Source organism: Cherax quadricarinatus, chromosome 3 (genome assembly GCF_038502225.1).
Source record: "Cherax quadricarinatus isolate ZL_2023a chromosome 3, ASM3850222v1, whole genome shotgun sequence".
Lineage (NCBI taxonomy): Eukaryota > Metazoa > Arthropoda > Malacostraca > Decapoda > Parastacidae > Cherax > Cherax quadricarinatus.
The window spans coordinates 18,192,403-18,206,119 of NC_091294.1; the positions used below are offsets into that span (position 1 = coordinate 18,192,403).

The following is a 13,717-nucleotide window of genomic DNA, read 5'->3' on the forward strand; positions in this document are numbered from 1 at the left end:
AATATTATGCATTGTAATCACTGTGTAAAAAATCCTTACAGTATATTTATTCTAAGTTTAACCCCTTGACTGTTTCTGTCGTATATATACGTCTTACGAGCCAATGTGTTTGACGTATATATACTTGAAAATTCTAGTAGCTTCAAATCAAGCGGGAGAAAGCTGGTAGGCCCACATGTGAGAGAATGGGCCTGTGTGGTCAGTGTGTACAGTATAAAAGAAATCCTGCAGCAAGCAGTGCATAATGAGAAAAAAAAACTCCGACTGTGTTTTAGGATTAAAACTCCGACTTTGAGGTGTATTTTCGTATAGTTTTTATGGATATATTCTCGTTTTCATAGTCACATTTGATAGAATGGAAAACACATTATAGAAATGGAGGTGATTTTGATTGGTTTTACTATGAAAAAGGACCTTGAAATGGAGCTCAAAGTAGGAGAAATGTTTGATTTTTGCTGATGTTCAAGAATGAACAAATGACATCATTGTCCAATAAATGTCCAACTAGCCATTCTAATATGCAGTCATGAATGGGTTGACATTATTTATACAATTACAGTATTACAATATTGCAGTAGCCTGCATAACAGTAAATCTTCTATTTTTTGTTTGAATAAAAATTCAAAATAGAAAGCAAGAGTAATATCAGAGGGGCCTGGAGACATGACTGATGAACAAAGAAAATGTTATTTTAGAGCCAGGAATGTCTGCATTGTTCATTCTGGACCCTATTTTGAAATTGGCATATTTTTTTAATTTGTGTGAAATTGGCCAAATTGCCAATTTCTGACCACTTTACTGGGTAGTTGAAATCAGTAAATGGGCAGTTTCTTGTACTCAATCGATAGAATAAATGGAGTCCTAAAGAAATAGCTATGAGCTTAGTCGACTGGAACAAGGGAATTAGCTGAAAATAGGGCTCAAAGCTGGCGAAATCGCCGATTCGTAAATGTCGCCAAGGTTACTAACTTTGTGAGAGCATAATTCCATAAGTTTTCCATCAAATTTTGTACTCTTGGTGTCATTACCATCAGGAAAAGATTCTCTATCACTTCAAAAGACAATTTTTTTTTTTTTTTTCAAATATTCTGCAAATATTCTGCAACACCAGAAGACACCTCAGGATTTGGGGTTGCGACAGTCAAAGGATTAAGATCCAACAAGAGATTACATAGACAATATCTTTAGCTTAACGCTTACCTTCCGTTCCTTCTTATATGCCTTTTTCAATGCCTCTCGCTCTTTCTTTTCTATTTCCTGTTTTGCTCTTTGTTCAGCTTCTTCGGCTTCTCTCTTCTTTCTTTCTGCTTCTTCAGCCTCTCGTCTTATCTATAAAAAATTTGGATAAGACACTAAAATACTTTAATAACATAGTATATTCTAAAAAAAAGTTCTCTTCTCATCAAAGACGTAATAGCTATGATTATTTCACAGATCTAATGATTTTATTTATAATTTGAAATTCATTAACATTTGCATTTAACCCCTTTTTCTGAGGGAGTCCTTATGCAGAATCTTGCCAGACAATTTGCATACCTTCCATTCATAAGACTCCTAAAGAAGTACCTAAAACATTTACCAAAGAATTCTGCATACTGGTTTGGATGTAACACATGTAAATTGTTCAATGCTTCCACCAAGCAAAACAATTTGAGAAAGAACATGGACCATTCTCAGCAAGCACATAAAAAAAAGGTGGAAAGCAGCAGCATAAAATGTTGGGCATTAGTAAGGGAGAATAAGAGAAAGTAGTACATTGGTACCACCACTGAGAATTACTGTATACTTTAACATGTCATTGAAATATACAGTACTCCTCTTATCTTTAGTTTTATTTTCTATGTAGCTTCAATGGTATTTATTACCCCTTTTTGTGCTTGGAAAGATCTATATATACAGTTCAGGTTCCTGCTAATAAGTTCTCCTTAATATATTCAGAATGTTAGATAAATACTGTACATGTATACTTGACAAACTAACAGATCACAACATGCAGTCAAAGCCTTTCAGTAATATCTAGAAATACTCATGAATAATTATTAGAATTACTCAGGTATTCTCAAATATTCAGGAATAAATAAATCCATATTTACAATTTTCTATAGATAGCAGGGTTGACAGGTATGTAATAAAAAATATTCAAGATATTTTCTAAAGTACTGCAATGCCAACCAACACAAATTTTAAGAATATTCTGGAAACTTACAGTAGTACACAGTGACAAAGAGTAACTTAGGTTTCTTTTGTTACTCCAAAATTCCACAGAAAACTTAGTTGCATGCAAAATGACCATCCTATAAGTATTTTATTTCATAATGGCACTAGACTAGCTGATAGTGGTTTGATGTGATTTTGGGTGGTCTATCAAATGCTCATGCCATTCTCTACACTGTTTCTGTAAACTTCGGAGGGTTCCCATACTTTACATGGAAGGTGTGTGAACATAATGTGGATGGCTTGGCACTGCTCTCCCCTGTCTCTCCCTCTACCTCCCCCCTCTCTCTCTCTCTCAGGATAGCCCATGTGTGAGAGGCACACTCCTATCTCTGAGAGAGTATTTCCCCTCAGCCTATTTGTTAATGAGCTGTTGGAGAGTGAGCAGGGTAATATTTTGTGAAGGGATTCAGGGAAACTGAAAAGCCGGGCTTGAGTCCCAGAGGTGGGAAATAAAATGCCTGCATTTAAGTATCGTCGAAGATTATGTGTTGATCTGGTAGCAGGAATAAATGATACTCTTCGGAGGCTACGTTACTTTATTTGGGTTCTTGGTACACAGGCAGTGTGTTTAAGTGCCCAGGCCTGGAGGGCCATGCCCAGGAGAGAGTGACGGAGTAGACTTTGTTGACTGAATGAGTTCAGCTTCCAGAATGAAGCAGAGTAAGCATGGTGTGGGCTTAGATAGGTAGGCCTATCGATGGCAGCACCAGCGTGGCGCAGAATATGAACCCAGCTGAGCATACACCCCTCAGCCACCTACACATGACCGTCCTTGACCATGACTGACTGAAAAAAGCCCTAGGTCTCTCTCTCTCAGGAACAGGGCACAGAACACAGAATAAAAATGTGTGGACATGGACAAAAAATACTTCCTACAGGGAGGGAAGAAAAAAAAGAGTGGTGTGCTAAATATTGTGGTCCAAGGCAGTGAGCCTTGGCAGGCATCACTGCTCGTCTGCCTGCATCTGAACAGATACTGCAGAACAGGAGACATCGCTGCAGCCGAGCTGTGACATAATGGGGGTAGTCTCTCCTTTGGAATGGTGAAGCAGTCATCAGGGTTCACTCAACCTGGGCCACAACCTGCTGGTGCCCTTGAGTGAGGCGTCGTCAGTACTCGGCAACTGGGTAGGACTTCTTCTATCAAGCGACTCGGGAGGACATTTCTCGATTGGTACTGTCGGTGGGCAGTCACTGCCGGCGAGAGAGGAATGAGTCGTAGCAGAGACAACTCAGGCAAGGGAGTCGTGGCAGCATACACCATAACTAAAGTGAGCAGGCTAGCAGTCAAAGTGACATCATACTTTGTGCAGGCTGCTCACTGAAGCTGTAACATGAGTCAAGACAGTCGCCTACCAACATAGCTACTGTGGCTTGATGGTGTCATCCTCTCAACAGAGTGCGAGTCATAGCAAAGGTTAATCTAAGCATCCTCAGACTAGTTTTCTATACATAACTGCACTCTAACGGTCAAGAGGTGGAGTGAAATGAATCATCAGGGAGTTGTAGTAGGTATGACTCAGGCGTGGCATCTACAAACAGTGACCATAAGTACAGTGGACCCCCGGCATCCAATATTAATCCGTTCCTGAGAGCTCATCATATGCCAAAATTATCATGAGGCAATTTAACTTTCCCCATAAGAAATAATGGAAATCAAATCCGTGCAAGACACCCAAATGTATGAAAAAAAACTTTTACCATACAAACTGAAGAAGACATGCACAGTTAGTAGTACTCTACTAACAATAGAATACATGACACTTACCTTTAATGAAGATCTGGTGATGACTGATGGGATGGGAGGAGGGGAGAATGTCGAAGTTGTTATTGTTTAGAAGGGGAATCCCCTTCCAATAGGACTTGAGGTAGCAAGTCCTTTTCCGGGGTTACTTCCCTTCTTTTAATGCCACTAGGACCAGCTTGAGAGTCAGTGGACTTCTGTCGCACAACATATCTGTCCATAGAGGCCTGTACCTCTCGTTCCTTTATGACTTTTCTAAAGTGGTTCGCAACATTGTCATTGTAATAGTCACCAGCATGGCTTGCAATAGCTGTGTGAGGGTGATTTTCATCCATAAAGGTTTTCACCTTTGTCCACATTGTACACATGTCTTTAATCATTGAAGTAGGCAACTTCTTCAATTTCTCTATCCAGTCCTCCGAAGCAGTTTCCTCAGGTCTGGCCGCTCGCTGTTGAAGATGATCTTGCAGCTCATCAGTGGTTAGTTCTTCCTTGTCCTCGTCCACCAACTCTTCCACATCCTCCCCACTAACCTCCAACCCCAAGGACTTCCTCAATGCCACAATGGATTCCTCAACTGGCATACGATTCCCAGGGTTAGCCTCAAACCCTCCAAAATCCCTTTTGTCTACACATTCTGGCCACAGTTTCTTCCAAGCAGAGTTCAAGGTCCTCTTAGTCACTCTCTCCCAAGCCTTACCTATAAGGTTTACACAATTAAGGATATTAAAGTGATCCTTCCAAAACTCTTTCAGAGTCAATCGAGTGTCTGTGGTCACTTCAAAGCACTTTTGAAACATAGCTTTTGTGTACAGTTTCTTGAAGTTGGAAATGACCTGCTGGTCCATGGGCTGTAGGAGAAGAGTGGTATTAGAGGCAAAAACTTGATGTTAATGAAGCTCACGTCCCCAGAAAGTCACTCTGCCAAGTCTGTAGGATGACAAGGGGCATTGTCTAATACCAGGAGGCACTTAAGGTCTAATTTCTTTTCAATTAGGTAATTTTTCACATTGGGGGCAAATGCATGGTGTAACCAGTCATAGAAAAAGTCCCTAGTGACCCATGCCTTAGTGTTTGCCCTCCACAGCACACACAAATTAGCTTTGAGGACATTGTTTTGGCTGAACGCTCTGGGAGTTTCTGAGTGACACACCAATAAAGGCTTCACTTTGCAATCACCACTAGCATTGGCACACATCAGAAGAGTAAGCCTGTCTTTCATAGGCTTATGTCCTGGGAGTGCCTTTTCTTCCTGAGTAATGTAGGTCCTGCTTGGCAATTTCTTCCAAAACAGGCCTGTTTCATCACAATTAAACACTTGTTCAGGTTTAAATTCTTCACTGTCTATGTAATCCTTGAATTCCTTCACATATTTTTCAGCTGCTTTTTGGTCCGAACTGGCAGCCTCACCATGCCTAATCACACTATGTATGCCACTACGATTCTTAAATCTTTCAAACCAACCTTTGCTGGCCTTAAACTCACTCACATTACCACTAGTTGCAGGCATTTTTTCAATTAAATCCTCATGCAACTTCCTAGCCTTTTCACATATGATCGCTTGAGAGATGCTATCTCCTGCTATCTGTTTTTCATTTATCCACACCAACAACAGTCTCTCAACATCTTCTAACACTTGCAATCTCTGTTTCGAAAACAGACATGCACCTTTTGCAAGAACAGCTTCCTTGATTGCCGTTTTCCTGGCCACTATAGTAGCGATGGTTGATTGGGGTTTGGTATACAACCTGGCCAGCTCCGACACACGCACTCCACTTTCGTACTTTGCAATTATCTCTTTCTTCATTTCCATATTAATCAGCACCCTTTTTCTTGCAGGGTTGGCACTAGAAGCTTTCTTGGGGCCCATGGTGACTTATTTAACAGAAACAAGCACCAAAAACACTGTGATAATATGGAATGTACCGAATATATGCTTAGATGCGAGCACGCTGGCTGGGTTGTAAACATTGGCACGCACGGGGCAGTTCAGGCCACACGTAGACGCGTCCCGGACGAATCGTGTGTGGCGGGTTTTTTAACGAGTGGCGAGGCAAAATTTTTGAATTAAAATGTATCGTATACCGGATTTAACGTATACCGATGCCATCGAATGCCAGGGGTCCACTGTACTATCTATACACGGAGAGGGCTCAAGACTCTTAATCTGATGCCTGGACTGACTTGTGTCAGTTGTCAAATGGTCACAAAGCGATGACATGTAACATGAGGGTCTTATCAATGGTCTGGCCTCAGACCACACTGTGGTCTACATACACATCTGGGCTCAGACCACACAATGGGACACATGAAAAACTTGCACACACCTGTACTGCACATGCAGTTACAACATGGCTTGCACTAACAAATGATGCTTTTCCTTGCAAAAATCAACACTAAGGCATTCACATACATGTTGTGAGACCACTAGCAAGGAACACTGACTGAGGAATTAACATTTGACATTTCTTCTCAATCGTTCTCGACAATACTGCAACAAATTGCTCACTGTGAAACTATAACACTGTCAATGTGCCATTATGTGATGTCAGGTGTGACATCATGAGGGATGTTGTGGGATGACATTGCGAGGTGACATTAGGGCAGCATGGTGACGTTGGGATGACCTCAGACAGCATGGTGACATCGGGGTGACATCCAGCAACATCCTGGAGTGACATCAGACGTCCTAGGTGACATCATGACGTGACGTCAGGCAGACATCCTGGGTGATGTCGCAAGGTGATGTCAAGCAGACGTCATGAGGTGATGTTGGGCAGACATCAGGCAGATGTCGTGGGTGACATTGTGGGTGCTGGGGGGGCAGACGTCCAGAGATGATGTAGGGTGACATTGTGAGGTGATGTCAGGCAATGACATCAGGCAGCAGACAACAGCATATGGTTTTCGACATCTGGCTCGTTAACCCATGTGGCTCACTCCACATGGCCTTATCCACATGTGGCTTTGTGATCCACGTGGCTTCAAGTGACCTCAGGCACTCAAATACACAGCAGTGGCAAAGAATTCACACTGAATTCATAAAAACAACAGAGAGGGAGTGAGAGTGTAATGGTGTATGGTGGTGTGAGATAAGCGTGGGTAGTGTATGGCAAGGGAGGATCTGGCCACTTCCTCCGCACCCCACAAAACCACTTGGAGAAACAACCACACTGGATGCAAGCACCAGAAAACTCACCTCTGACTTGCTGAAAAAACCATGCTGAGCTGAAGAGCAACAACAGCAGAAACATACAGGTGACGCTGAACACATAACTGAAGAACAGAGTGGGACACTGTGAAGACCCAGGTGACCCAATGAAGAATTCTCGAGGAAAATTCAGCAAATTTCAGCCTGGATCCTACTGATCCTGTGTCTGACTGAATGATGAAACTTGCAAACATGACTTCCAGACAACTCATAGAGAGACAACATTTTCACGATTCTTCCTTCCTCTCTCCGGGCAACAGAACTGTAGTGATCCCACCGCTGCCACCAATATCGTCGATTACTTGTTGATCTGGTGGCGGGAATAAATGATACTCTTTGGAGTCTACTTTATTTGGGTTCTTGGTACACAGGCAGTGTGTTTAAGTGCCCAGGCCCAGAGGGCCATGCCTGGGAGAGAGTGACAGTAGACCTTGCTGACCGAGGGAGCTCGGCTGCCAGAATGAGAGAGGGTAAGCGTGGTGTGGGCCAAGATGGGTAGGTCTATAGATGGCAGCACCAGTGTGGCCCGGAATATGAACCCAGATGGGCATACATAAGGGAGGGGTTTGGGATATTGGCTGTTTAGAGCGATCTGAACTGTTTTGTGGGGTGCGGAGGAAGTGGCCAGATCCTCCCTTGCCATACACTACCCACGCTTATCTCACACCACCATACACCATTACACTCTCACTCCCTCTCTGTTGTTTTTATGAATTCAGTGTGAATTCTTTGCCACTGCTGTGTATTTGAGTGCCTGAGGTCACTTGAAGCCACGTGGATCACGAAGCCACATGTGGATAAGGCCATGTGGAGTGAGCCACATGGGTTAACGAGCCAGATATCGAAAACCATATGCTGTTGTCTGCTGCCTGACATCATTGCCTGACATCACCTCACAATGTCACCCTACATCACCTCTGGACGTCTGCCCCCCCAGCACCCACAACGTCACCCACGACATCTGCCTGATGTCTGCCCAACATCACCTCATGACGTCTGCTTGACATCACCTTCCGACATCACCCAGGATGTCTGCCTGATATCACATCATGATGTCACCTAGGACGTCTGATGTCACTCTAGGATGTTGCTGGATGTCACCCCGATGTCACTATGCTGTCTGAGGTCATCCCAACGTCACCATGCTGCCCTAATGTCACCTCGCAATGTCATCCCACAACATCCCTCATGATGTCACACCTGACATCACATAATGGCACATTGACAGTGTTATAGTTTCACAGTGAGCAATTTGTTGCAGTATTGTCGAGAACGATTGAGAAGAAATGTCAAATGTTAATTCCTCAGTCAGTGTTCCTTGCTAGTGGTCTCACAACATGTATGTGAATGCCTTAGTGTTGATTTTTGCACGGAAAAGCATCATTTGTTAGTGCAAGCCATGTTGTAATTGCATGTGCAGTACAGGTGTGTGCAAGTTTTTCATGTGTCCCATTGTGTGGTCTGAGCCCAGATGTGTATGTAGACCACAGTGTGGTCTGAGGCCAGACCATTGATAAGACCCTCATGTTACATGTCATCACTTTGTGACCATTTGACAACTGACACAAGTCAGTCCAGGCATCAGATTAAGAGTCTTGAGCCTCCCCCCCATGTATAGATAGTACAGTGGACCCCCGGCATTCGATGGCATCGGTATACGTTAAATCCGGTATACGATACATTTTAACGCAAAAATTTTGCCTCGCCACTCGTTAAAAAACCTGCCACACACGATTCGTCCAGGACGCGTCTACGTGTGGCCTGAACTGCCCCGTGCGTGCCAGTGTTTACAAGCCAGCCAGTGTGCTCGCATCTAAGCATATATTCGGTACATTCCATATTATCACAGTGAAAGGGGTTTGGGATATTGGCTGTTTAAAGTGATATCTGAACTGTTGTATCTGCGTGCCTCTGCAAAGACGGTGATTTTATGTGAATGATAGTTAAAGTGTTGAATGATGGTAAAATTGTTTCTTTTTTTAGGTCACCTTGCCTTGGTGGGAGACGGCCGACATGTTAAAAGAAAAATAAACAACTTGTTTATACACTTCAAAACATTGAAAATTTCACAAAATAAAATGTTTTGGAGTTCCTGCAATAGCAGCATGATTAAACACTAAGGACAGAAAGCCTGAGAGCTTTTAATTATATATATATAAAACCTCACCCTCTCTTCCTCTTCCATCTTCTGTCTGATGGCATCAGCTTTAGCTTTCTTCTGTGCCAGTCTTCTCTCCTTTTCTTCCTCTTTAAACCTGTATGTATACAATGAATTAATTTTGTCAGTTCCTATCTACGATTCATAATAACATGTTTAGCTATATCTTACTTGGTTTTAAAATAATTATTAAATTATTTAATTGCAGGATTTTTCTAGTGCCTAAAACAAATACTAATATAAACATGGACATACACATGGGTGTATCTAAACTTGAACATATTGTATTCAAGGAGAAGCATTAAATTCTTAGGGGTCATACTGGCTCAGGAATTCTGGTCATCAAGTCTGATCCAAGGAAAGGGTACCCCTAATTCCTTAAATCATTCGACCCTTGAGGAGTGTTAAGAGACACTCACTGTGGTCAATAAAGCAGTCCACAAAAAAAAAAAAAAAAGACACTGTGCAGGAAAACCTTTATTGTGTTTCATGAGTAAAGAAGCTTTATCAGAAACACACAGAATGTAACACAAAATACATATAATACAGTAAGTGAGGTAAGGGTAAACAGGTTAGATAATACAATGCAAGAGGAGTACTGCAGTGGTTCATGCTAGCTACAAAAGTGGGGGAAAAAGGATGGGAACAAAGAAAGACTAGAGGAGCATGGCAGCATGACTACTGACTCGTATTAGGTTTTCTGTGGCTATCTAGGATGATGTGACCAATGGGTCTAGCCAATATGTACATTCCTCTTTAGTTCAACTGGAGAATTCAATGGTCAACACCTCAAAACATCTGCACTCATTTCTGTCATTTTCTTGGAAAATGAGTATAGTTCTGCCCAATGCCATGCAACTGGAATGAGAGTTATAGTGCACTCTGCAAGCATTATTACCATTGTCAATCCTGCACATACATTTAAGCTCAAGAAGGCATGTCCACAAATCTCTGCTGGTTTCCCCATTGTAAACTTTAGTACACTTGCCATATAGTATATTGCTGATCCTTGCATTTTTTGTGATGTAATAGGCCTAAAAGTTTTTGTAATTTCTTCGATGGTCTTGGCAGTGCCCAAAGCTATATTCATTTTGAATTTATGGAGGATGGAGAAGGTTGTGTTCACCGTGGATTTTAGCACTACTGTGTATGTGCAGAACCTTGTCCTTGCAAGTAAATATGAAAGAGATGGAAATCTAAGGCTTGCAAAGGTTTTCTCAATATAATTCATAAAAAGGTAAGTAAGATTTCTTCATGGAAGTCTCTGAGTAAAAAGAAAAAAGCCAGCACTAACTCCAATTTTAGCTCTGACAGTGGTGAGAATATAAGTGTGAGATTATCTATATTAGGCGTGGAGTTAAAAGATAAAGAATCACACACAAAGTGGGAGTTGTCACAGCTGCTCTTTGCTGATGACACTGTGCTCTTGGGAGATTCTGAAGAGAAGTTGCAGAGATTGGTGGATGAATTTGGTAGGGTGTGCAAAAGAAGAAAATTAAAGGTGAATACAGGAAAGAGTAAGGTTATGAGGATAACAAAAAGATTAGGTGATGAAAGATTGAATATCAGATTGGAGGGAGAGAGTATGGAGGAGGTGAACGTATTCAGATATTTGGGAGTGGACGTGTCAGCGGATGGGTCTATGAAAGATGAGGTGAATCATAGAATTGATGAGGGAAAAAGAGTGAGTGGTGCACTTAGGAGTCTGTGGAGACAAAGAACTTTGTCCTTGGAGGCAAAGAGGGGAATGTATGAGAGTATAGTTTTACCAACGCTCTTATATGGGTGTGAAGCGTGGGTGATGAATGTTGCAGCGAGGAGAAGGCTGGAGGCAGTGGAGATGTCATGTCTGAGGGCAATGTGTGGTGTGAATATAATGCAGAGAATTCGTAGTTTGGAAGTTAGGAGGAGGTGCGGGATTACCAAAACTGTTGTCCAGAGGGCTGAGGAAGGGTTGTTGAGGTGGTTCGGACATGTAGAGAGAATGGAGCGAAACAGAATGACTTCAAGAGTGTATCAGTCTGTAGTGGAAGGAAGGCGGGGTAGGGGTCGGCCAAGGAAGGGTTGGAGGGAGGGGGTAAAGGAGGTTTTGTGTGCGAGGGGCTTGGATTTCCAGCAGGCATGCTTGAGCGTGTTTGATAGGAGTGAATGGAGACAAATGGTTTTTAATACTTGACGTGCTGTTGGAGTGTGAGCAAAGTAACATTTATGAAGGGATTCAGGGAAACCGGCAGGCCGGACTTGAGTCCTGGAGATGGGAAGTACAGTGCCTGCACTCTGAAGGAGGGGTGTTAATGTTGCAGTTTAAAAACTGTAGTGTAAAGCACCCTTCTGGCAAGACAGTGATGGAGTGAATGATGGTGAAAGTTTTTCTTTTTCGGGCCACCCTGCCTTGGTGGGAATCGGCCGGTGTGATAAAAAAAAAAAAAAAAAAAAAATTATCTATATTGGCAGGCTTTCTACAAATGGTGCATTCCAAGTGCTCACCTACCTCAGTAAAAAGAATATCTAAGAAGGGTAGAGTCAGGTAAATGGGTACAGATGTAACTGATGTGACATTTTATCATGGCAATATTTCTCTCTCCAGGAGCTTTATCAAGCTGTAATGGCTTGACAAGGCTCATGGAGAGTGAACTGCTGCCACGATAAAATGTCACGTTAGTTTTGTGTGTCCATTTACCTAACATTTTGCCAATAATTCTACCATTATTACTAAGGGTAGAGTCACTTCTTTCTTTCTCTAGAGAAGACTGGATTGAAAGTTTGACGTGGTTGATGTTATGTTTGTATTTTGTGCTCTATGTACTTCATTAAGCCTCTCATTGGTGAAACCTACAACAAAGATTTTCCTGCACATTCTGTGTTATTCTTTACACTTCTCGACTTATTGCTAATACGAACATATAACTGTCCTTCACCATGACTTACCATTTATGACCACTGATGTTAGGTAACGCTAATCACTCATGTAGATAAATGAAAATCTTTAATAAGACAAGAGTCAACAACTTGGGAAATGGGCAGGACTAACCCACAGCAAGTCGGTCCTAAAACCAGCAGACCAGACCACTGGCCTGCTAGTTTTTGGAAGGCTTGCCATGGGTTCAAGTCTAGCTTATTCCAAGTTACTCTCAAAGATACACAGTATGCCCATAATCTACAGTAAAGCTAAGATAACAAAGCCAAAAATGTTTGCAAGTAATTTCATTTTCAGTCAGTTTTAAGAAAAAAGATATTATCTATGGAATCAAATTTATTTTTTTACTGGACTAGTTCCTCAGGAAGGGCACATCTGTCCATTCCTAACAGTAAAAGACAACAACAGTGTGGTTACAGAACAACTCTAAGAGGCTCTGAATTTCTCATCTTGGAGGCTCATCTCCCTCATTAAAACAGATTGAACATTTATTAGCCAACTGAGCTTTAGTGACAAGCCAGCAAGGTTGTAGTTATACATAATACTGTACTAAGGAAACAAGCCTGAATCAAAGGATATTATAAGCAAATTATATCCCCAAGGTGGAGATATAAACTCAGGATTATTAGTAAAGCAGTATAATGCAATTACCTCTCTCCCACTCTGTACTGTTCATTTTGCATTTCTGCACATTGCAGCACAAAATATTTAATACTATTACAAATTTTCTTTCTGTCAAGTCAATATCTATTTCCAAGAAAGGAAATGCAAAGAAGATAAAATATACTCAGTTAAAAAAAATAATATGCTATTTAAAAAACTCACATACTTTGTAATTCTAGGATCACAAGCGTAAGTATTATCCACCAGGCGTCTCAGCCGTGCCATCTCTTCTTTTCGTCTTCGAGCACGTTCCACTTTGTTTTGTTTCTCTATCCAACGACGTTCTTCTCGGCTAAATGGAAATAAATAATGCAAGACTTACAATTAAACTATCTGGAAGCAGAAGTTGGGTTACCTAGTAGCTTAAAATTGTACTATCAAAGCTGCAGTTGAATGAATTCAATAATAACTGCTGTTAGTATGTATAATAATAAAATATACATAAACAAAAATATTCTTAGGAAATTTGAGAGAAAATTGTGAAACTAATTTCTAAAGATATGTTATAACAAGTTTAATAAAAGAATACAAGCTGAGTACAAATTCAAGAAGCACATGCAACATACTCAACTGTAACCCTTGAGTGTTTTTCTACCCAACACAGGATAACTTTCAAGAACTAATCTGAGCCTTTAAAGAGCCCAGTCAGGACTCTGGAAATTGTTGACATTGCCTCGAACCAATAAAAGAACTCAAGTAACCAATCAAACAGCCCTAACTTTCCACAGCAGAGTGAAGAGCTGAGATGTTAAGCAGTGTAATTAGCAACTGCTCCTAAATAAAAATAAATACTGCACAGACTCAAAA

The 13,717-nt window shown here is 41.4% G+C and overlaps 1 protein-coding gene across 1 annotated transcript in view; it reads right to left on the minus strand.

Annotated features, from left to right (window-relative positions):
- LOC128706578 (dnaJ homolog subfamily C member 2) overlaps positions 1–13,717 on the minus strand; it is a 100,276-nt gene that overhangs the window by 61,919 nt on the left and 24,640 nt on the right. The window contains exons 7-9 of the mRNA XM_053801519.2: positions 13,077–13,202; positions 9,340–9,427; positions 1,201–1,329 (exon numbers count right to left, since the gene is read on the minus strand). Of these exons, the coding sequence (XP_053657494.1) occupies positions 1,201–1,329; positions 9,340–9,427; positions 13,077–13,202 (343 nt within the window). The remainder of the gene's footprint in view (positions 1–1,200; positions 1,330–9,339; positions 9,428–13,076; positions 13,203–13,717) is intronic.